At 40.6% G+C, this 24,424-nt stretch overlaps 1 protein-coding gene across 4 annotated transcripts in view; it reads left to right on the top strand.

The window, feature by feature from the left end:
* Positions 1 to 20,636, top strand: part of FNDC3B (fibronectin type III domain containing 3B) — a 206,249-nt gene extending 185,613 nt beyond the window's left edge. For all 4 annotated transcript variants that reach the window (XM_054834918.1, XM_054834919.1, XM_054834916.1 and 1 more), the window contains 3 exons: positions 7,542 to 7,708; positions 10,898 to 11,025; positions 18,781 to 20,636. In XM_054834918.1, coding sequence (XP_054690893.1) covers positions 7,542 to 7,708; positions 10,898 to 11,025; positions 18,781 to 19,092 — 607 coding nt within the window. In that variant the 3' untranslated portion in view covers positions 19,093 to 20,636. The remainder of the gene's footprint in view (positions 1 to 7,541; positions 7,709 to 10,897; positions 11,026 to 18,780) is intronic.
* Positions 20,637 to 24,424: the final 3,788 nt, after the last annotated feature.

Genomic DNA, 24,424 nt, shown 5'->3' with positions numbered 1-24,424 from the left:
CTTAACTTGAATATTTATTTCAGGAGGCATCACCCCTCACATTCCTCGTCCCAGGAGCACCTGTTACTGTGGTGCAGGCAGAGAGGGCATCAGGGCTGTAAGCGTGGTAGACACTTGGTTGCCTTCAGGTTGTCTTTCCCCGCTCCTGTTGTGAGTGGAGCCTTTAGAGCCTGAATGTGAACAGGAGAGACATGCAAGTTCTCCCTGGTGTCCAAAGGAGATGTACTGTCCATCTGTTTCCGTGCCTGCTGACCCGGGTGTTAGTGATGCTCCTGGCAGTACTGTTTTTTTATCAATTGCGTGGTGAGCTGTTTGCACTGTTCATAGAAAGCCTAGAAGTAAAAGAGAAAAGTATGTTATAAAAATCTATGCCAATATTTTCCAAGGTGAGAGGAACCAAAAAGCACTTGTTGGGAGTGGTTTCCAAGGAAAATTAAAATGTGCTTTGAACAGTAAACAGTAAAGCCAGGCAGCGATGCAGATGGGCTCATTTTTTCTGCAGAAAGATTCCATTTTAGGAAGCTCCTAGCTCTTCCAGTGATTCTCCTACCCTTCTGTCCTCTTCACCCAGTGGTGCTGGAAACCGTTTCTCCCCCAGCATGCTGAAGTTGTGTATAGCAGAAGAAACTGTTTTCCCTTCCTTCCAGCAGAGTTTCTGTGACCTAGTTACTCCTTGAAGAAGTATCACAACAGCAGAGAACACACAAATAAAACGGACACAGTCTTTGCCAGTGTCCGGTGCAGTTTTCCTGGCTGTAGAAGTGGAATATCACATCTGATGGCTTGGTCTAAGCAGCAGTCTTTGCAGAAAGACAGACTCTGTGTGTTGGGAAGTGGTCATACTTAGCAGTCTCGACACGTATGTCTGCTCTGCGTTAACGTGAAGAGAGGTAGAATAGAAACATGAGAGAGAAATTGCCAAATGTGCTGCCTCTGCCTGATGACTAGCATAATCATTATCTGGTTACTGCAAGTTTCAAGCAGTCTAATTAAAAAGTTGTTTACACTCACAATTTGATCAAGACAATTTACACCCATTTTAGCAGCAATTACTGATACGTATCAGGCCTACTGGCTTGTGAAATTCTATTAAAATATAAAATTAGACACATTAACATATCCTTGCAAAAACCTGCAGGAAAAATCACTTTCCTATTGGGTAAAACAGTGATGAAAGGAAATTAAGAATTAGTGCCAAGACATATGGCATGCTACAGTTTACTCTGCAAGCCTGGCTAAATAGAAAGTTAACATTCAGAAAACTCTTTCAAGTAGTCTGTCTTCACTTCATGTTGTTGCATTGTGTAGATGAGTATTACTAATAAGTGGTGATGTTTGTACTAAGAGCACTCTGATCAGCTGCTTGGGGTTCTGCAGTAAGTGCTGCGCAAATGGAAGAGAAGAGGAAGAATTGTTCCAAGTGTAAAAAGCTTAACTTGTTAATGAATTTCAGCTTTGCCCCTAGAAACAGGAGTAAACCAACATTTTTAGTAGATACGAGTTAACTGTGTGTGCGTCATCTTTTGAGACATAGTGAGGTGTGAGAAAGCTGTGTTAAATGTTTAAGATTATATGTTTCAGATTTTAGGAATCTAGTAAGGTGCAGATTTAGATGCTTTTCCATAAGTATGTTCAAAGAATCCCTTGTTTGGTGGGAAATTTAGTATTAACTACATAGAAACATGGTGGACCGGTTTGCTCTTACATTTTGATCAGTGTGCATCTGCAGGTACTTCAGACTTCACGGGTATAACTGAATATTCCAGATGGTAGACCATAAATAAGAGCAGCATCCAGACCAAAGATGGTCACTGTAATGAAAGCTATTTTCTGCACATCTGTAAGAACCTCATCAGCAAAATAATGCCTTTATCAGAGTAATGACTGTTTAATGTCTGAAGTGGTAATGAGGTTAAGCTTGGAGCAACAGGAACATGTTGGCTAGTTTGCCAAGAGCACAACTTTAGGTTCTAACTTCATTTTGCTGAAGTTGGTAAACTAGAGACTACACTTTGCTTCCTTAGTGAGCTTTGCCAAGCCGGATTACTGAGACTGTCAGGTCAGTAAATAGTTCTGAACATGATGTGCTGAATGAGATTCATTTTAAGGTTCGTAGGCGCTATTAGTTGCTGCCATACTGGGAAAGTCGATTGTAACGCTGCACAAGATAGATAAAAATGCATGTGTCTGTAAGAGCATTAGGTTGCTGCTGCTGAACTGTCTTTTGTTCTGCTTTGGTTTTAGCTTTGTTAAGCCTGCGCTTATTTATAGCTACTGTTATTTATTAAGGTATTGCTATTGCAAGCCACGGTGTTGGTAGCTGCCTAGTAATCTAGTTCTTCTTGACTGCATAGTTTCAACAGGCCGTTGGATGCTCTCCCTGATTTCTCCCACATTTTTCATCCAAGTGCTGTCAATTCACATTAATTTGTGCTCAGCATTGTCCTTCCTGCCTGTTCCTTGGCCTCTCATCTGGCTGCACGCAGGAATCATCTGTCAGGCACTTTGCTGATCTGTCTACCATTCCTCTTAAATGTGCCCAGAAGCTACTTCCAAAAAAGTAATTTTTCTTGCTCTGGGGGAGCTTCTGTAGGTGAAAGCATCTCCATTTTCAATAATTCCAGGCATCTGACAAGTGCCTATCCGTGGCAAATACAGATTACGCGCTCAGATTCAGCAGCAGGTGAAAGATGATCTAGTAGAAGCAAGCTAAAAATCGATTTTTGGCTGCAAGTACTCTTTGTCTAGCCTGTGAATGTACCAGGTAATTAAGCAAAGAAAACAAAGCTCTTCCCATCTGACTATTACCACTTTTCTTCCTGCCTTTTTCTGCTCTCTACTTAGTTTTGCTTTTCTAAGTGTAAGGAAGGAAAAGTTGCCTCCTTCAGTGCATCTTGTTATTATTATGCCTATAAATAAAAATTATATTGACCATACATTCTGGAGGTTAGTTGTAAACATATAATGAACAAGCATACGTTATAGCCTTTCCAAAAGGTATCTTCTAGAAAACACATCTTCAGATCAGCTTGGTACTGGTTATAGGAGCACTGATGGATATGAGGATGGGGGATGCTGCAGATGTCTAGCTTTTCTCTTTAAGCTGAAGATTTTAAAATACAGCAGAAATTAAAAAAATCGTGCCTTGACTTTACTCCTGTACCTCTGCCAGTCTAACAGAAGAAAAGCGCGCTCTGTACTTAAGATGTGGACTAGAAAGACATCTCAAGTGGTTATGGCTGGGGAAGGATGGAGCAAGCTTCAACATAAAGCCAAGAGATATTAAACCTTCCGATCTGCTCCGGCCGGGCAGATTGGGATGGAGGCAGACTCCCAACATGCAGAGCATGATGAAGGGAGCTGGTGTCACTGGAGATAGGGGAGTGCTGGAGCACTGTGGTCTCTAGGGATCAGAGCTGAGTGGGGCTGGGCAGCTTTTTGTTTGCTCAAGGGAAAAAAAAAAAACCAAAACCAAACCCTAGTTCCATTGCAAATATGGAAGTTCTCCAGCTCGGGATGAATTACATGGGTTTGGTTTCTTTTGAAGCTTTGCATTCCTGGATGCCACCTCGTCATGTAGGGAGCTGCTGGTGGGGAAAGAAAATCACATAAATCGGTGAGTGTTTGATAATGTTCTTTATACAAAATGGAGGAAAGGTCTAAAAAAGTAAGTGGGGGCTATAATTGTGCAGATAACAGGGATATTGTAATAATATTATTAAGAGCTACTGATTTATGAAATTCATGAACTTTAGTTTCTAATTATGCAGTTGCCCATGTACGCTGAAGTGAAGCCTCAGGTCGCTAGGTCAGACCAGTGCTGTATTAATGATTTCTCTCCAGCCAGAATTGTGGCAGATGACCACATTTTTCTGGGAGGCAGTAACAGAATTATTCGGATGGCTATTTTAGCCTTTGTACTTGGCTCAAGATTGCTGTCTTATTTCGTGTTCTATGGTAGATTTTCTTTCAAATTGTTGTAAGGACAAACGGGTTACTAAAAACATAAACAAAACCCAAGAGTTTGAATGGGAACCTGCTGATTCAAATGTGCTGAGCACTAATGAGCAGAGGTAGAGCGAGTACATTCATATTCCTCTGCTCGACTGGAAGTGACTAAAGTGGAGGAAACAAAATAGCTGCAACATGTAAAACATTTCCGAGAAGATCTTCACTGAGAATAAAAAGGTATTGATGAAAAACTAACAGCAGTGGTGTCTCCCAAACAATCGTTCTAGGACATTGTGTTCTCTCTCCTCCACTGTGTGTAGGTAAATGAATAATCCGTGACCGACATGAGAATGTCTGGGAAGGGGAGAACTGGGATCGCTCGAGTGAGACGAGGGGGAAGCAGCCTCTGGGGAGTGTCTCCATCCCTGGAGAGAGTTGCTTTCTTTTCAGTTTCTGCTCTTTACTGGAGAGGAGAGGCAACACTGCAGCCTGTTAAATTTGAATAATACAGATTTACTTGTGGATGGTGCGTACCTTTTTTTTTAAAAAAAAAAAGGCAACACTATTGAGAATGCCAGAAAGATTTTTGATGGCTGTGCTGTGTTAATGACCATGCTTATGGCATCCCACAGCATCTGAGAAGGAGAACTCGTCATCCATGTTCAGACAGAGAACTGAGTAGAGGCTGGAAGAAGGTGAGAGGGACATGGAGAGTGTGGGAGCTTCTCTATATGCAGATTAAGTCAACTTTTAAATGCATAAGAGATGAAGTCCTTGCAGACAAGCTCAAAGCTGGCTTGTTCTTAAGAAAAATGTGTGGAACAGGGCTGGATAGAGCACAGTGGACAATGTCAGGCTTGCCAAGAAGGCAAAGGTTTGTAGAGCTCTGGCTTAAACATGCTTTTAAAATTAGATTTATATTTAAATCTAAATATTTAGGTTTAAAAAATGAGCTTGCAATAATATGAACAAATTATCTTACTTTAGACGATTTTTAATGTATGCAGACATCACAGTAGCAATATGCAATCACACTGATTCAACTTTAAGTTCATTGAGGTCCTTCAGGAGAAAGCCGGAGAGTCTGAAAAAAGATTGTAGGATATATTGCTCCAAGTCGATAGCCATCTACATCAAATAACTACACTATTTTTAAAAACAAGAGAAATAATTCTGGAGGAATATAAAGTAGCTACTTTAGACATGAGGAAAATACTACATTATTATCAAAAAATCACTAGTATTTTGAAGTTAAAATGTTTCATCATCATTATGTTTCTTACATCATGATCTGCATCTTCAAACACAATTACAAAGCATTTTAGTCATAAGAAAGCCTAACAGCAACTGAATTGGATTGACTTAGTAATCAGCCTTTCTTCTTCCAAAATTGGAAGCCTTCTTTCTTCAAAGACGGTTGAATCTCAGAAGTTTTAAGTGTGCTTCCATTACAATCTTGTGCATGGAACATGAGTGCAAGCTTTTCCGTAACGGTTTTTGCTTTCATTACAGATGGTTTTTGAAACAGAGATAGAGAAGTAGAAAGGCATGGAGCTGGAAACCAGATGGGAGTACAAGTCCAGTTCCCAAATGACAGGAGGAGCTCAAGTGTTTTGCCAGATCACTTTTTCAGTGTTATGAAACCTTAATCATACTCAGAAGGTGAAAGTGTAATTTCAGGACTAAGTCATTGGTATTCACCTTATGAGTATGTCTAGCAAGTGTACCGCAAGCCCAAACTGTGGGTGTGCTTGTGGGGTAGCTGGTAAGGTGTGTTTATCCTCCCTTGCTTACCTAGCTCCACGGATGATTACAAAGAGGGGATTAGTCTAAAATACTGCATTGCATCTTTTTTGCTATCTGTTGCCCTTGGATCAGGGTCAGAGATGAGTTTCAGCACTTCTCTGAGTACTACAGTGGTTTCTGAGCCAGCCGCCTGATTGAGCTACAAGAAGTGGAGAGGGAGAGACGGAGTAGTCTTGTCTTTTTGGTCTTATTGCTCTTCTAAATACCTGTGCTTTGTTCCTCGTGCAGTGAATCCAAATAAATTTTATTTCATTTTATTCCATTTTGAAACGTGCCATAGCTGCTCATGTGAGCCTCGAAAATCTGGGATAGCAGGCAGTCCTTAAAACTGTATAAGCATAAGGTTGAAAAAAAAATTTCTTCTTTGGAAATTGGTTCTAAATTCTCCTCTTAAACTTGTGGGCATAGATCTTTGATTTCCAATCAAGGTGAGGGGCTCATTAAAACTCGGTGGGGATAGTAAGTCACATTAGTCCTCAGAGTACATTTCCAGCAATTTAAATTACCTGAACATTTCTTTTTATTACAAATGATTCTTGATCTGTCTGTTTGTACTTTCATGGATTTCAATCATAATGTAATATGAATTGATTTCTGTCCCTGAGAGCTAATGACAGACCCAGTTTCTTTGAAATGCTCAAATTGGTTATACTGTGTATCTCATGCGAAGCCAAAGGACTTATTATCCAGGATAAAGCTAGTGCCTAGATAGGGAGGTCAAAAACTAATCTCTTTGTTGGCTTCCTGGTGATTTAAAATCTGCTGAAATGGTTAAGATATTTGAATAAGTGTACTAAATCATCAGAAAAACTATGTGATCCTGCGTGGTGAATTTTTTGTTCTCCAGATTCAGGACTATTGCAAGTGAGACCTTGTTTCCCAGTGGAGAGGCTAAGCGGGTTGATGCAAGATGCTGGGTGCTTCCTCTTCGTTTACCCTCATCCCCATTCTGCTCAGAAGCCGTGGGGTCAGGATCTCAGTCAGAAATTGCTGGCTAACGTGTGACTATTACTGAAAAAGCATTTATCTGAGCAGAGCAATTCCAAACAGAAGTCGGATTCTCTCTAGCAACTGTACTTTTGGTTTTGTGGCGGTTTTTTTTAAGATCAAGTGTCATTGATTTTGTTCTGCATTACATCGTTGGATAAGTTGGTGTGTGCTGTTTGATCTTGTCAATGGGAGTATTTTGGAAGTCATTTCCTTAGTGTCGTGTCTTTTTCTTGTTCTCAGCCTGCTGTAGCAGAGCTGTCGGCACAGGCATCCCCCCGAGCTCTGAAGCTGGCATCCTTGTCCATCCCCCATATCCCCCTCGCTATAATCATCCTTCCCCTGTGCCTTTTCACTCATAGACCACCATGTGTCCTCTCCAAATCTGTTTCTGTCTCTGCTGTTTGGCCCTCTTTGGTCTGTGAACTCTTCCAGTGTGTAATATATTACACATATATTACCCAATCCATACGTTCTGATTTAAACAGAGTTACTCTGGCTTAAGATGGCACAGATGAGTGTAAGGTGTGGTCTCAATTGTTTTACCTGATAATTGACATTATCATTTTGCAAAGTAAGTATTAGTTGCAAAAGGGACAATGAGCTTCTGCTTTCCCTAACCTGCTAATCACTGTAAGTGTTAATAACGTGCCGGTTTTACGCTTGCCTTCAGCAGCTCTGCGAAGCACGTTGTCCCCATTTTCACAACATGGATACCTTGCGCTGGTATGTGTAACAGCCAGCGATGTCAGTGCCGCTCCAGCGTAACTGCATGTTCTCATTTTTATTGTTTCCAGGTTTATTCCGATTTATAGGGGACCGAGTCATACGTACAAGATACAAAGGCTGACAGAATCCACTTGTTACTCGTTCAGAATACAGGCGGTCAATGATGCTGGGGAGGGACCTTTCTCAGAAATCTGTACCTTCTGTACAACTAAGTCAGTCCCACCTGCAATCAAAGGTACGCAACAGATTATTTTTTTTACATATAGGTAAGTAACATGTAATTATTTAAGTAATTGGTAAATATGCAGTGAGTTTGTAAGGGTTAACGTAAGTACGCACTAACACATGTGAGATATCAGTTTGTGCTGCTTGTATATTTCTGTGAATTGTAAAGTTACATTGTGGTGGGAAGCTAAATTATCACCCCAAAAAAATCATATAAACAATATAAATGTTATACCAATCACTGTTGTTATACACAAACTATTAAAATGCTGCTAACAATAATGTTTACCAGAGCGTTGCTCTGGATTGCCACAGCACTTCTTCTGTAAGGGATGTAACAGCTGTAGTCTGTATGTGTACATACCAGCTTAAGCATTAGTGAAGTTTAATATCGTTTTTAGTTGTGTAGGTGATGTTCAGCATAGAACTTCAGAGTTTAATTTTCCTTTAATGTATAAAATAAATGACAATATTTTACATACATAAAGCATGGGATTTAGAACTCACTTAGCATGTGTTCCACTAGCAGAAGAAAAGACCTAATTAAATGAAGTTTTATAATGAAATAAACTGAGCTGAAATCAGATGCACGTTTTTTACCTGTGTGCTCAAAACTCCTCTGTCAGGCAGTACCATTTACTGTGAGAAACAGCAACCATTAGTTTGTCAGAGAGGTTTCCTCTGTGTTTAAAATCTGGCTTTGGTGATTTTGACACCATGTGTCATCAAAGATTTAGAGAGAGGAGAACACTGCCGGGGTGTAATTTCCCTGGTGCCTAGGTTAGCTGCTCTGAATCACCCCCGGGAAGAAAGAACAACACGCTTGAGTGCAGCGAGAACACTGGGAGACTGCCTTTGCTACGCTAAAATCAGCGTGTGCGAGAATCCCGCCTTCGTTTCTACCTGCGTATCCCCTGGGTTTTGACGCTTGCTTCAGTGCTGTTTCTGGAAGAAGATACCTGCATGTGTTTGGTGTAAAGTTCAAGGGTAAATATACTTACCCAACAGTGAATTATCCTGATTCACTCCGTTACGCGGTTGTAAGACACGCTACCAAGCAAAGCGAAGAGACCTCATGCCAGGGGAAGCCGGCTGGCGTAGGTGACGGCAGCGGGGAGGGTGTGCATCGCTGCTGGAGCATCCGCAAGTTGTCGGAGTGCCCGGGCACAGGTGTGTGTCACTCGTGGATGCCACGTCCGTGTGGCTGTTGCTTCTCTTAGCTGCACTAAGTGGATAAAACTAGCCCGGGGATGCCGGCATGTGCTGTAGTCACATTTTCATTTTTTTGGATAGAAATCCATTTTATTAAATTCAGAGCTCACCTAGGTTTTTGTTTTGAACTCCCTGCCTGCTTATTTAGTTTCTGTTAAATATGACTCATACCCTGGACTGAATATCAAGTAGTTAAGACACGGTGCAAATACCAGGTCGTGTGTGGGCTGGGACCACAGGTACATGACAAAACCCTGGCTGTAACGGAGAAAAGGGCACAACAAAAACTGCGTTAGTGAACACTGCCGTGGGGAGGAAATGCCATAGGGAAAAGAGAGCTGTTGTGGTGAAATGATGGTGTTGATTCCCTTCCGTGTTCGGAGCAATGCAAAGAAATGCAGGTGATAAACTTAGTACAGTTTTTCATGTATCAGAAGCACATGTTTATTTTCCTATGGAGTATCCCAATTACTCACTTAGTGATGCCAACCCTAGAATAGCACTTTTCTTAATGGCTGTGTTTTGTAAGTGTCAGAGAAAAATCTACGTGTATCAGGTTGAGGGATGGAAGGAGGAGGGAAAATAATCGAGGATGTTGTTTCAGCTAAGATGAAGGCATCTATTACCAGTCTCCCAATGCTGGCAGATGTGCGGAGAGAAGCAAATGGATATTGATTACATTTGGGTCTGTGTATGATTCACGTGTTCCTCTTGGGTGGTAATGAATTAGTCTAAAATTAATGTAATGTATGCAACGGCAGCAGCATTTGTTTCCTTGGTAGACTCTCCTGTAGTCTGTTTTCGTAGGGTTGGGAATCTAGATTGCCTTTAACAAGCTCATGTCCTGGCACATGTTAACCACTCAATAAAGCGTTCAGCACTTTATTTTTTTGGTCATGTGCTTGCTTGCTCTGCCTGATCAAGAGGTTGGTGGACCCTGGATGCTGTTGCAGTTGTTTTGATGCCTTCCAGTGGCGGATGCTTAGTTGTACATATAAACGTGCTGCAGCTGCTGTTCGTGCCCTGCTCAGCTCACCTGCAAGCTTGCCGTGGGGCATAGTACAGCAGCTCTTGCCTTTCAGCTAGTGGGAGATCCTTTCCCAAGGACGGCAGCATTGTAACAGCTGACAAATCGGATTTCTCTAGCGTTGTAGTGAAAGCACTGGTCTAAGCCTGGCTAAGAATAGCAGGTCTGATCATCTGAATGTCAGGCTCAGAATTAGATACAAGTCCAAGTCTTTAAAATTATGCTTCTTGCTTCCCAGACTGGATTTAATCTCTAATACAGAAGATTATTTAGCTTCCCATCTCACATTCCTTCTCCTGTTTTTCTTGAATGAAATGTTTGTTGGTATTCATCTCTTTCAATGACGTGTAACATGGGAGGAATACGCAGGCATCTCCACTGGCACAGGTGTTTGCTCAGAACTTTACGAAATTGCTGCTTTTATTAATGCCAGCGCAATTCATGTGATGGCTTCTGCTTTGAAAAGATCGGTGCACCGCGTTGCAATTGGATTTTAAAAGTTCAGAGTTTTCTATCACATCCACTCCCCCTTTCTAGCAGCTCACGCAGCTGACAGATGATGCTCCAACAGCTCGCTGTCCTTCTGCAGAAGCGATCTGGGTCCTGCAGTAAACATCTTAGGAGCTTGTTAATCAGCTCTAAATTTCACCTGATTTTCTGTGGATAGTGTTTGTTGTTGTTTAATACCACAAGAATCCTGAACTGCTTAATCAGGCGAGACTGTCCTGAAATAAATGAGACTTTTGAGTGACTTAAAAGTTTTACTTCTTTCATCCAGTGGTGATGGCAGTTTGATTTTTTGGCCACATAGATACAGTACAGGTTCTGTGCTACTAACCGCTGTGATGTACCAAAGTTCTCTTTTTAAAATGTTCTCGTATATATTACAGTACATGTAAAAGGAGTGGTATTTCAATGCAGTCTTTATATTAAATAATAACACATTGCATTTTATTGTAGCCCCTCGAGTGACACAGTTGGGCGGAAACGCCTGTGAAATTACCTGGGAAATGGTCCCACCTATGAAGGGAGATCCTGTTGGTTATGTTCTGCAGGTACTGGTTGGGAGAGAATCCGAATACAAGCAGGTAGGAAAATGGTCTCGTTTTAATATTGCTAAATTGATGACATAATGGAAATGTTTTTGAATGTTTGCTGTGCAGCTTCTTTCTACTATATTGAATTATACCCTATGGTGATTTGTCAGGTGAACTTTGGTAAAGGCTGAGTCAAAATTAAGGGTTGTTTTCTCCCCCAAGGGACTATATAGAGCATCGTTAACTTATCGGAGTGATTTGCACCCTGTCTGTAGTTAATCACTATTTCTAACTGAACTAACCTTTGAAAAGTTACAATTCTGTCCACCCATGCTTTCTTCTGAACTGGCTGGTGCTAACCGTTGTCGGAAGATGAGAAGATGAAGTAGGTAGATTATCTTCCTCGTTCACTAAGCCAATGCCAAGACCCTCCGTCAAGGATTTCAGCCAAGTACACAACTTCTAATGAGTTTGTTCAGCCATCCCATTCCTGCCTAAGGTTTTGATGCCAGGACGTGTAACTCCTGTGTATCAGCTGCCCCACAGAACCCGCGTCTGTTCTTGCGCTGTGGAAACAAAGGGAATGAAGTACGGCTGATCCTTCTTTCCTTGTCTATTGTGATTAGAGATCACAAGCGGGCATTTCGCCAGAGCACCTGAAACAGAACAACTCCTTCACAGCTAGGTCTTGTCTTTCATCTATCGCACCTCTGACTTTGGTTTACAGTGCACTTCATCTGTGCCCTGTCTTCTCCTTGTCCTTATTTTCATTGTCATCTGGATTCCAAATAAGTCCAAATTAGGGAATGAGATACGTTAAGCCTTACATTAAATTCTTAAGACTGTGAATGAGGTAGTACTTTGCAACTGTCTTTGCTCCTCTTCAGTCTATTTTTGAGTATTACTGCAAATTAATGAATTATCAAAAATGACATAAATAAATGCAAGGCAATTGCAAAAGATTCAGAAACCTGTTTTTGTCGAGAAACATTTTTGGTGCTGGTGTAGGTAATAAAACCTCCGTGTGCTGTGTTGGCCTCATAATGTGAGTGGTAAGTGGATAAGTGGACCCAGTTTGCTGTTGCCTGCTTTACAAAGAAGCCTTGATGTATAACCTCCACTACAGCTTCAGTAACCATAGCTTCGGTGCTTAAAATGTTCTGGACGTTCTTGGGGAGAATCGGGCATGGCTTCATGTTCCTTTAAGGCAGGTGATGTCTTAATCTTCGCAATCAAGAAATTGTGGTATGAAAAAAACCAGCAATGAAGGCAATAAAGTACCTCGAGGTCTTATGTTGAAGGTCTTCATTTCTCATGAAGCATGACCCTGATGAGGGGTCTTTTGCTTGAGCTTTCACAAGTAACTCGCTAGAAGAAGCTCTAGGCTGGGATGCTCAAAGCTGACACTGGCTTCTGTACTTGGGCTGGCTGATAACCAGCCACGGAAAAGAGGGAAAGTTCCACTGTTTCACCTTCCCAGACATCAGTTTTGCCTATCAAAATGATTTATCTTCATCATGAATGTGGGTGTCACCTCCGCACTGGGGCACATCACTGACTTACTGTCCATTAGCTGAGCTGCAGTAGCGATGTGCGTGCTCTTAGCTCCTAGTATGTGAATAGGAGATAAAATACATAAACGTCTTTCAGTGCTTTTCTGGCTAATGCATTTCACTTTACCTTTGCTGTGGCATGCATGTGATCATTTGCTACTATTTAGCTGAAAAGTCATGTTACCCATATGTTAATTACATTCGAAGTGCAAGTCCTAAATTTACTTTTAAATCTGTTTTGTTCCCTGCCAGTGATGTATATATTTTGCATATATATCTCAAGGGGCATATTATATTAGAAAAGTTTTGCAAATTGTTTTGGAGCGTTGCACAGATTAAAAATATTGTAGATTTTCAAGCTATTAAATATACCCATGAGAAAGAACAGCGTCTTAAGTGACTGGAGTTTCTGTAGCAGTTGCCAGTACATTTTGCAGGATCCAGGGATAGTATAGCTGGACAAGAAGGAGATAAATAGCTGCATGAAGTATTTTTTTGCGTCCCACTGGTGCGGAAACAAATGCAACAAATAGCTATTTATGGGCTGTGCAGGACTTTGTATCACATGTAGGATCGCTCATCCTTGGACACTTTCCCCTTCGTTCCCCCTCCAGGACACAGTTGTCTCTGTCCTGCGACACAGAATCATAAAATATCTCAGGTTGGAAGTGACCCATAAGGATGACATGTTTTACACCAGCCCAAACACAGATGAGTTTCGTAGAATAAAAATCCACTTTTAAAGTCACCTTAAAATTGAAATTTTTAAACTAATGAACATATAAAAACTGTTTCTCTGTTACAAGGCTGTAATCCTGTCAGTAGTCAGATCACTCGATTCGCAGCAATTTAAAGGCAACTATTTAAGACAAGGCTTTAAACAGTGGTAACGAGGAAGATGTGTTACAAACCCATGGAGCACTGTCTCTCTGTCTACTCCCAATTGATTTACTTGAGATGAATACAGCTGATAAATGACCAAACCCAATTTCCTCGTTTTATCTTAAAGCCCTGCTTCTTGCTTTCAGTGTTTAAATGAGTAAAAGCTTATGAGTGTAAGTTCATGTGCAGGTATATCCTGGAGCAGAACAAACCAATTAAAGGGTAAAGCATTTATTAAGCATTACCGTCTGTAGAAGTGACTATGTATGGCAGAAATCAAGATGATGATGCATGTCCATCTATTTTTTGTGTAGGGAATGGGAGAATCTTTGATACCCCAGGAAGTTTTACAAAGATATTGTTATTCTGACAAACTACTTTTTCCCCTGCTGCAACGTTAGGTACTGACATGCTTTTGGGTAAAGCTATGCTTGCTTTCTAGATCATCACACCTGCACTGTCTCCCTCCCCTGTAGCCCGATGCATGCAGCTCTCCACACCCCAAAAGCCGCTGCTTTTCCCCACTTGACCTAGCAGAGGTGGTATCAAAGGACTCAAAAGCCCTTTTTTTTCAGACTAGGGCTATAACCATTCCTGCTCTCCTCTGGGAGAACATGTTGTAAATATTTCTCTGCTGAGAATTGCCTGAAGAACTGGATTTGTAGGAGCTAAACACATAACTTCGATCCCTAAAAAGTGTGTTTAAGAAAATATGAAATACTACTTTTCCTGTTTCTCAAGCAATGTGTTCCCTTTTGTGTATTTGTATGCTTTATCTATTGGATACTTTAAAAAAAAAAAAAAAGCAATGGCGTATGACAGTTCTTTTTAGGAAATCAAATTTTCTTTGTTTACAGATCAGGATGTAAATCACGGCAAATTCCAGGAATCGGTAGCCCGGATTTGTTTTTCTGTTTCTTGGGCTTTCATCTAGCAAAGCCCACTCCGTCAGAACTTAGCTTTAAAGTGTGTTAAAGTTATCTCCAGCTTTGCACAGTTTTAATCTGGAGCTGGATTGGGTTGTGCAGCTCTAGCAGGAGCTGAAGTGTGGGATAACGGTGGTAACACTCGGCAGCCTGAGTTTTAGTTTCCCAGTTGAGCAGTTCTGGGGATCAAATCACCAAGGAGCCAGCTCTTCACGAGAGCTGACCGTGGGAAGTGAAAGCTGAGCTTTGGAGCTTCTTTATCCTTAAATCGTTTGCCAGTGAGGCAAAATGTTCTACCTTTGAATTTTCTGAAAATTTGGAGTCAATGGTGTTTCATCAGCCTCTGCCACATCTCTTTTGGGAGAAAACTGTCCCTAAATGTTTTCCAAAAGAGGAGAAGATATGGGTAGGATACACTGGGTGTGTAAAAATCCCCCAGCAGTGCAGTGGGAAGGTTGCTTGGGTCTGCACCGAGAGGTGGACACCTGGGAGAATCCGGTCGGTCTTACCAAGCTCTAATTTTTATTATTGGGGTTTTTTGTTTCAGACTCAGTAGACACACAATCTCTGAAACGCCTTCAGTGGACTGTTAATTTTTGTAAAGCTCTAATCAGCAAAAAATCACGTTTTCTTCTCTATTTTAAATAGCAAGTCAGAGGCGCTTGTACTGGCTGCATGCCAAAATGCATCATCGCTGTACAGTACGCAATGCGTTTATTATTGGCGCTACTTGCGTTGAGTATTTTCTCTGCCTCCTGATGCCTATTTTACGTTATGAGACAGAGCAAGTAATTTCCTTTTGTTAGTTTTTCAGTGCAGCCCATCTCACGGAAGGCAATCTGAGGGACTCGTGTTCGCTTAGTGTAGGAGACGAGGCTGCCCGCACAACTCTTAAGGGTTTAGGAGCATCTCAACAGTGGAGTGAGTGAAGCTCATTTTGCGTTTGGATAAAATAAGAAGCCACTTTCTTAAAGAGAAATCTGTCAGGTGACTTAGAAGAAATTAAACCTTTCAAGTGGACTTGCTTTGTACCTAGATTGAAACCTGCCTCTGATTCTTGATCTTCTTATCACCGTACAAAATTGGCTTTTATTAATTACTAAATACACTGGCCATTGCAATGGAGTGCAGCAACCAGCTAAGGTTATCTTACTCTTTCCAGTGTGGTGCTTCTAGGGTGGTTGTGGCTTCCATTTTTATTATTTGGAAAAGATGAAGGGGCTTGGAATTATTTAATGACATTGGTGAAATTGAGAAATACTTGCCTAGAGGAATTCTCTGAGCTGTCTAGCTTGATCAGTAGGATCAAATGCCGTAAGAGGGTTCAGCAGCAGTTTTTTTGCTTGTGATGAAATTTTCACTGAAGGAGCCAGGCAAAAAGCTGATCATGTTGTTATATTCTCAGGTGCCTAAACAGAAAAGCTGTTTTTGGGAACTGAAAGTAATAAATTGGCCACATAAATTTGACTTCTTGGCCACCAAAGCATAATGTGCTACATATAAAAAAGTATGCTGCTTTCTACAGTTATGTTTAGTTTCATATTTGTTTAGAAAATTTAAAGACCTTATACATAATTGTCAATTTTTTTTTCTTTTTCTGTTGTGTATGTGAAGCCCATTCACAGAGTGTAACTGTGTCCCCAACCAAGCATGTATCTGTGCTGAGGGCATCCGGCGTTGGCTTAGCCTGGTCCTACAGACGCCACTGCGGGCAGAGTTGAGCTGGAGCTGGTATGTCTCCACGGTGCTCGCTGCAGCCAGCTGTGGAGGACACAGAGGCGACTGTCACAAGTGAATGACAATTAAGCACAATATTTTTTTTTTTTACCTGTTACTGAGCAAGGACGTAGGTCCACTGGTGCTAAATACTCATCAAACCACTGAAAGCAGGACAAGTTCCACCACCTTCCTAGCTCTAGTGTGTGAAATGTTTTGTCTTTATTATTAGTGAATATTAATTCATGTATTCAGTGTACTTTTGTCTATTTTTCAAATTTTCTTTAAAGGTGCACTCTTTTACTTGACTGTCTGGCCTTTTTCTGAGAAGTGCTGTTGAGTAGCTGGCTTGAGTGAACTTGGTCATCTGTATTTATTAGACTGTAATGAAGATACAGGTCTTTGATTTAGCCCACCTTAGCCTCCAGTTACACTGGTATTTACCACCCTGACAGAACAAAACAAGTAAAAAAAGCAATTAACTGGGTAGGTTTTTTTTAATGCAAAGACAGGTTGTATATATCCCATCCCTAGTATCTGTTAAATGTAATTTGTGAAGTTTAGATTGTAAATTTTTTTATTAAATGTCATTATTTGGATTTTACTGGATTTTTATTTTGTTTTAGAAGTGGTCATATTGGTTGCAAAGGTTCATTTATGGCAAAGGCATGTAGAGCTCCTCTGAATTATACATTTTGAAATGAATTTAGCAATTACAACAGCACCAGAAAACATACCTTGCTTACAGTTGTTTTGTAAGGATCGATGCTTTGAGTTACCATGTCTCAGGGTCTAAAGGCAGGGGAGTTAGGTAAGTCCTCCAAGTAGAAGAACCCTGACTCTGGTCCTGTGGAAGAACACATCCTTTTTTAATTACTCACTGAACCTACATTTACGTGCCAAATACATGCTACTTTTCTTTGCATGATCATTTATATTTGAGAGTATTAACCTCCTACAAGACGTAGCATTGACGATGGAGTAGGTGGAGGACAGTTGCCCACAACAGGCGGGTACTAGAAATGGAATTGCCATTGGAAAATAGAGTGGCAGAGAGGTTCGTGGGATGAGGTATGCTTTGCAAACAGATGTTTCAACCTTCACATTATTTCTATGGACCGCTACAGGACTTAGAGTTTTGTTTTCCCCGCCATCGCTGTATTACTGTAATTAATGAGTCACTTCTCGTTGGCGTTGGGAAGACAAGCAAAGATAACGAGAAAAGCAACAGCGCATAGCTGTGGTTAATCGCAGAGATTTATGGGATGAATTTGTTGTATTCCTGTCACTTGAGTTAGAGTGAACTTCCTGAATGCTGAGCATACTTGAGGAAGGTAACATAATTTTGTTTAAACGTTGCTTCTTGATTTCTGCTTTGGGGCCAAGAAACACGAGCCAGTTAGAGGACTTCTACTTAGTCTGGGAACTCGGAGTCACCATCATTCAAACTATATTTGGAAAAACTGTGAAAGTTTAAAGGAGGGGAGAGAACGAATGAGAGAAAAACCTTAATCTGTTGTTCCAGACCTTCTCAAGAAATCAGCGACTGGCTTTTTAACTGAGGGATGAGTCTCAGGGGCAAGCATGGGCAGGAAAGCTGGACTGTCTAAGTGGTGTTTAGCGGAGCATGTCTCCTCTTTCTTCCTGTATTTCTTCCTCCAGAGTAACGCACAGGAAGTCCTCTGTGGGCTCAGGTTTAATTTCCCTCCTGTTACCCTTTTCTAAGCTGAGTTCCTACCTCTGGGAGGGCAGCGATGCTCTCAGCCTTCTGCTCCCGCAGCGGAGAAGGAAACCGGCTAAATGAGCAGAGGAAGAAGGATCTGAAGTTCAGGATGTTTTTTTCCCCAGCAGGCACAGGCACTCATTTCATAAAATACCAGTTTCAACAACCCTCCGTTATATAAATTGTTGACTGGTTATTTGTTTTCAGAGTTTGTGTATGTTTCCAGTGGTCTTTTTCCATTTAAGTCACAAAACTGTCTCTTAGATATTCAGTTCTCTCTCTTCTTTCTCATATTATGACTCATGCTCTCTGAGTCATACGGTACCTACGTTTGATTAACATAAAGACGTGATGGGTTTGGATTGCTAAAGAACCAAGTACAGTGCAACCAAGAGGAGCTTTTTTTATACCTTAATAGTATTTTATTGTTTCCACAATTCTGAAAGTGTAATTTCTGGCAAAATTGCTGACTCTTGAGAGAAATGTGAGGGAAAGTACATTAAAATAATATTTGTAACCAATTTCATGATTATCCAGTGAATGTTTTCCAGTAACCTTAGTTTGCAGGTTTTCTTCCTTTTGGGGCCAAACACAGTGTTTATGCCTTAGGCATGTTTTAGGCATATAGTCACACTTTAAGAGTACAGAAATATGTTTGTAGTATTTATCACGCCCACAAGAGATGAGTACGTCTTACGGTTGATGTATTGTCTGAAGTCTTTTCTGTCCTTGTGTGCATTGACGCTGTGGAACGCTCTGTATTGAGACCTGTCATGGTTGGACATCTCCTACATGGTCCTCCACGTGCCTCTATTTTTTCAAACCCTGCGTTGACCTAGTGAGCTCTTCCCCTGAGACCTGCAGCAAGACTCAGACTTGACCTAACTCTCCAGCCCAAATCCTTGCAAAATCTAACGTTATTACGTTTTTAAATTGTTCAATGCTGTGAAAGGAGGAGGAGGTTGTCTTGCTCTTTGTATGTGACCGTGTTTGTTTTGTTTTGAAGGTGTACAAGGGAGAAGAGACCACATTCCACATCTCAGGCCTTCAAGTCAACACAGACTATCGGTTTCGCGTCTGCGTCTGCCGCCGGTGCTTGGATACCTCACAGGAACTTAGTGGACCTTTCAGCCCATCCGTTGCCTTTATGCTTCAGCGAAATGAGATCATGCTTGCAGGAGAAATGGGGAGCATAGATGATCCCAAGATAAAGAGCATGATTCCTACTGACGAACAGTTTGCAGCCCTCATTGTTCTTGGCTTTGCAAGTTTGTCGATTATATTCGCCTGTATATTACAATACTTCTTTATGAAGTAGAGAATTCAATGGAAGTTTGAGATACAAATTTAACTAATGCTACGCATTATAATCCACACATTTATTCAGATATTCCTTTTTTTTTTAAATCCTTTTGTTCTACCATACATTTTATATACTTCTCTTGTTTTTACAGTTCTAGCTTGAAGAAAGATAAATCAGTGTTTTGATGCACCTTTTTGAAATTCAAAACTAGGAAGTGGTCAAACTGGAGAAACAAGCAAACCAGATACCAAAAGCAAGATTTTTTTTTTTCCTTCATGGTTTCAAAATTGTCACCAATTTGCCTTTTCAATGTTGTTTTGTTGGTTTTTTTTTCACTGACGTTCTTACAGTCGCTTATTTTATCTTACTTTTTAGGAAACTTTAATCATGAGTCACTTTTTTGTCTCTTCTTTTTCCTCCTAAACATTAGTCACAAGTGTGTATAGTGGTAAGACTAGAATACAGTGTTAGTCAACAGTACCAGGTTTTCCTTGAACAGTATTAGCAATGTCGCCTATGAATTACTCACTACGTTTGCCCCAGTTTTTTCAAGATAACACGTAAGTTGTTATTTTAACTGTTTAGCGCATTTAAATCGGAACAACATCCTGCAGTCGAAAAACCTTTTTAATTATCTGTTATTTTTACAGTTACAACACTATAAACTGCCTGTATAAGAAATCAAATAACCAAACTGCATATAAATTATGAAGCATTATAGATTTTTTTACCATTTTGATTCCTAGCAGTAATTTTAAGTAAGAGGGCATTGTGCAATAGTTAGTTATTCCCGTGTTCAGCTATTTAAAAGCTGCTTTAACTTGTCTGTTTGTCACTGTATATAACTATTCCTAATCTAATACTAGATACTATTCTATTATGTTCAGCCTGATTTATATGGTTAGAGCTGGTGACAGCTTACTGCCTCTACTGAATTAGGTGAGATTTACACTCAGTATAAGCAAACTTTACTGTCAGTTGATTTTTTTTTTTTTTGGAGGGGTATCCATTTTATGGAACTTTCTTGGAGGTATCAGAAATTTTATCTGTTTATTTTAAATACCTTAAATGGGTGTCTACGCTATTCTTACCACAGGGGCTAATTGAAGTAACTTGGTACGTGGCAAAATTCAGACGAGAGTCCTGCAGAGGAATAGTCCCTGCTCTGATGGGAGCGTCCCCACCTCCTGCCCGCCCCTTCCCCCCCACATTTTAATCCATCGAGATACTAGATTTTTTAACTCTTGACTCATTGGGTTATTTATATTAAGTCAACATTGTGTGAGTACCTCAGGGACATAAATGAGCTGGAGGTGCAAATAGATTCCAAAAGGGTGCAACAGACACAGTGTATTTCCCTGCCTCTTGTTTTTGTATATTTTTGCTACTTGGTTTTGCTTTTGTCCTAGCTATTTTGTGCTCTGTCTCCATCGTCTAAGATTCAGTGTCCTGTACTAGCATAATAGTCCCTTAACCAAAGTAATGGGGAAAAAAAACAACATTATTTTTGTTTTAGGTTTATTTATACTATATACTGCATACAGTACTTTAAATACCAATTACAGTGCAATCTTTTATTTATTGTAAAAAAAATAAAAAATAAAAAGTGTACTTATGTACTAATCCCCCTCCCTACCCTCCCTGTAGCATGTTATATTTTGTCTGTTTTATACTGTTGTACTTTAGGTCAACTTTTTACCTGGCAGCATTCCTAGTATTATTAATCTTCTTACATTTTCTTGTGTTTTTGAAGATGGGAGCATCTAGTACAATAAATGCCAAAAAAAAAAAAAAAAAACCCCACCACACCATTATCAGTGATTCCAACGTTTACATGTATCCAAAAACATAATCATCTCTGGAAAGAAAGTGCTAAGATCAATGAATTATTCTGTGTGCCTCTCTAGATGTAGCAAATATTAGAAATGTTCTGTATTTTGTTATTGACTATAATTAGTTTAATTTAGCCTTGCAAACTAATGGCATTGAGCTAAATATATATATTTTTTGTTTTTGCCAAAGTCATGGCTTGTCAAATTTATTTACATCTTATTTAAATTTATTTGTGATATGAAACTTTGTGACCTTGCATCTGTATTTTGTGAGCAAAGCATAGACAGCTGTTTTCAACGGAGGGGAAAAGAGTGTATTTTTTAAAACAATGAAAAGACCGCTAGTTTGGAAACCCAGAAATTTGAATAGATTCCCTTTTTTATTTTTGGAATATTGTTTCAGCATTGCTGCTATGAAGTCCAAGCTTGACACCTTTTTGAAAAAAAAAAAAAAATGCTTTAATAAAAAAAAAAAAAAGAAAAAAAGCCCACCTTGCTTTAGATGTTATGATCAATTTCAAAAGTTTGAAATACAAATAATACTAAAAGCAATGAGCTAGAAGTGTAGAGAAAAGCAATCAGTCACACCTGAAGCATTTCTGTCATTGCTAATTTGTTTGGTGTCCTTTATAATCACGCTAACGAGAACGCCCAGTCCAGCCCCGAGGTTATCGGAGAAAGCATCCCGTAGGAGCTGGGACAGGCCCTCAGTAAGTTCGTTGGACGTTCTTGTAGTTTGTATATTCTGCCATAGTGATTTGATTGTCCTTCACATATTAACGAGAAGACACAGTGTGACGGATGTTGAAGCGTTCCGGTTCTGATGGCCGTTCCCGCTGACCCGCCGTCGCCTCAGCTTTTCCCGTGCGTCTTCGTGCGCTTTGATCCGGCGGCAGGCGTTGAGTCCAACCCCAGGGCTCTCTGCTCTCAAAGAAACGATGAACAACCACCGCCAAAAAAGGTAGAATGAAACACTAAATATTTAAAACCCTTAAGGAAGGAGATTTTTTTTTTATATATATATTATTCTGCCTTTTTCTTTATGAACTTGAAATGTTTTCTAATCCTGTTCGTTGGCTACGGTAGCTCAGTATTCAGTGTCACGATTGAAAAGTGCCCTAACTGAATGTGTATGAACCTTATCCTTGCACAGTTCTTTAAATTGAAAAAAAAAAAAAAAGTAAAATGTTTTTACCTCACTATGGGAACATACATTCCAAGCTTTTCAACTTAAAAAAAAAATAATCATAAGTTTTCTTGTAAATTTTAGACTATTTCATATGCATTGTATTAAAACTGCCATATCAATTTTAATGTATAGATTTTGCAAATACTACACTATGTATGTAAGACTTAACTGTATCTGTAGTGTATATGTAATATATTTATGCTCAATAAATGTTTTAATTCTTTCTGATATTACTAGGAGTTTTCTTAATTGAAAAATTCAGTCTTCCTGTGGCCCCTTCCTAGCAGGTCGGTGGTGTAGCTGTGTCCTGAAGCGGGAGTGGGAGCCCTGAATTTAACTTGGGGTGCTTCTGATTTGTAATTGGAATAATTTTGTGTTATTCCTGAAGCATTTGCTGGTGCAGTTCAGCAGTTTATGGCATAATTTTTTTCTCAGAGCTAAACAGGCTGCAGATTGCTAGTCCAGCCCCTGGAAAGGTGAAGTTCAGCCAGGCTGTTACCTGTACCGTGCACCGCGCCGACATTTTGAGCTCAGCATCATCCAGGTGAATGCCAACTTCCTTCTCACCTGAGCTGGTTTCTGTAGTCCCCCCCTGTCCCCCCAGTTCGTGGGAAGTCATGGTCCTTGCCCTGGAGCTGCCCGGTTTTGGGCAGCATCGGCTCTGGCCGTGAGCTCCAGCTGCTGCCCCGTGGTCTGCTGCCCCTGGCAGGGCTGGTGTACAGCGAGCAGGAAATAATCTTAAAGTCAGGTTTTTGCAGTGTTTTCATCACTTCTTTTAAATAGCTTGCATGAAAATTCAAGGATGATAAAAATATACCTAGATTTGTTATCTCTTTGTAATGAAACACTTGAAATACCAGAACTTTTCACTTATTTGTTAATTATGTGCAATAAATTCAATTACTCATCATAAAGAATCTAGTATGTATACATATTTCTTGGTGAACACAATGTTTGTTTTTAAACAGCTTTTCTTCCTCAAATCACTGCATAAATACAACTTTGTTTGCTTTTTTAATTACTGCAATTTACAACATGAGTGGGTTTTTCCTAGGGAAATACGGTATTTTTTTTCACTTGGTGGCTCAGCTTGGTGCTTGGTTTTTTTAATTATTTAAACAGCACTTGCCAGTACAATCTCACTTTAACAAAATATTTTAAATATGTCTATAGAATAGTAATCAGTGCTTCAGTACCCAAAGAGATCTTTTAATTTCAGTAGTCCCTGGGTTCCACTATCGCCGTGGGTGTCTGCAGAGATGATGGAGCATGGTTAAAGCCCATGGGACTGAAGGAGGATTTTGGTATTTGCTGTTCCAGCTGTGGATGTTGTCTCGTAACGTTAGAATCCACAGGTTTGCTGCAGAGGTACTGGGTCCCTTCCCCACACCCAAACTAGGCAGAGGTGGGGTAAGTAGCGCTAAATTTCCAATGGGTTTTGTTTTACGAGGAAATAGGGAGGAATTTGTAGCCAGACTTGGGCAATATTGTATTTAACATCTCTTCCCTGCTGATACTTTTCTCCCAGTAGGTATTTGCTTTGAAAAGTTTGGAAGTAGCGCGTGGGCTCGTATTTTTAGATATTTTCGTGGCCTTGCAAACGACCTCCAGGCTGGTAGTTGGATGTGGACTGTGGCACATCTCACAGTTTGAGCGATCTCCAGGTCTGTCTGTAGCAAAGCGTGGTCACCGGGTTGGTGGCTGCTGTTTCTATAGCAGCAGCAATTCTCTCTCCTCTCGGTAATCAAAGAGCCCGTTCAAAAACGGAACAGGTAGAATTTGTTTTGCTTTTGACTTCAGCCACTGTTGCAAGTTGGCAGCATGTTTGGTTTGGTGGAGGAGAGTTGAGCCCTGTTCAGAGGGGGGGATCTCTGCGTGGGAAACCAGCGTTACCAAAGCCAGACGCGATCTGAGCCGCCCGCTCCCCGGGACAAATAAGAAAGCAAACAGGATCCGGAGGTAGCGTCAGACCGTGTTGTTCACCTCCTGTGGAGCTTTTCCTGCCAGACTCGTTCAAGTACTTGAAATTTTGGAGATGCTCAAATTCAGCCTGCTATAAATAGCACATTCTTGAAGGGAGGTAGGTCTTAACTCCAGCCTTTCTGCCAGGGGACCGCAGCTCTCCTGCCTCTCCCTCCTCTCCTGACGCATAGCAGAGGTATGAGAAAATACCCCTGAATACGAAATACTTCGGGGGCTCCAGTGCTGGCTAAACCCGCATCGCCTGAGCTACTCCTCCCTCCTGGGCAGGGGTGAGCACGGCTTGTGTTCTCGGCCAGGGGGAGCTTGGCTGAGGTATCCGAGGTCTCCTGTCCCGTACGGGTTG

Source organism: Grus americana, chromosome 9, assembly GCF_028858705.1.
Source record: "Grus americana isolate bGruAme1 chromosome 9, bGruAme1.mat, whole genome shotgun sequence".
In the NCBI taxonomy this organism is placed as follows: Eukaryota; Metazoa; Chordata; class Aves; order Gruiformes; family Gruidae; genus Grus; species Grus americana.
Note: the sequence above shows the minus strand (reverse complement) of the source record. Positions and strands in the feature narration are given on the sequence as shown.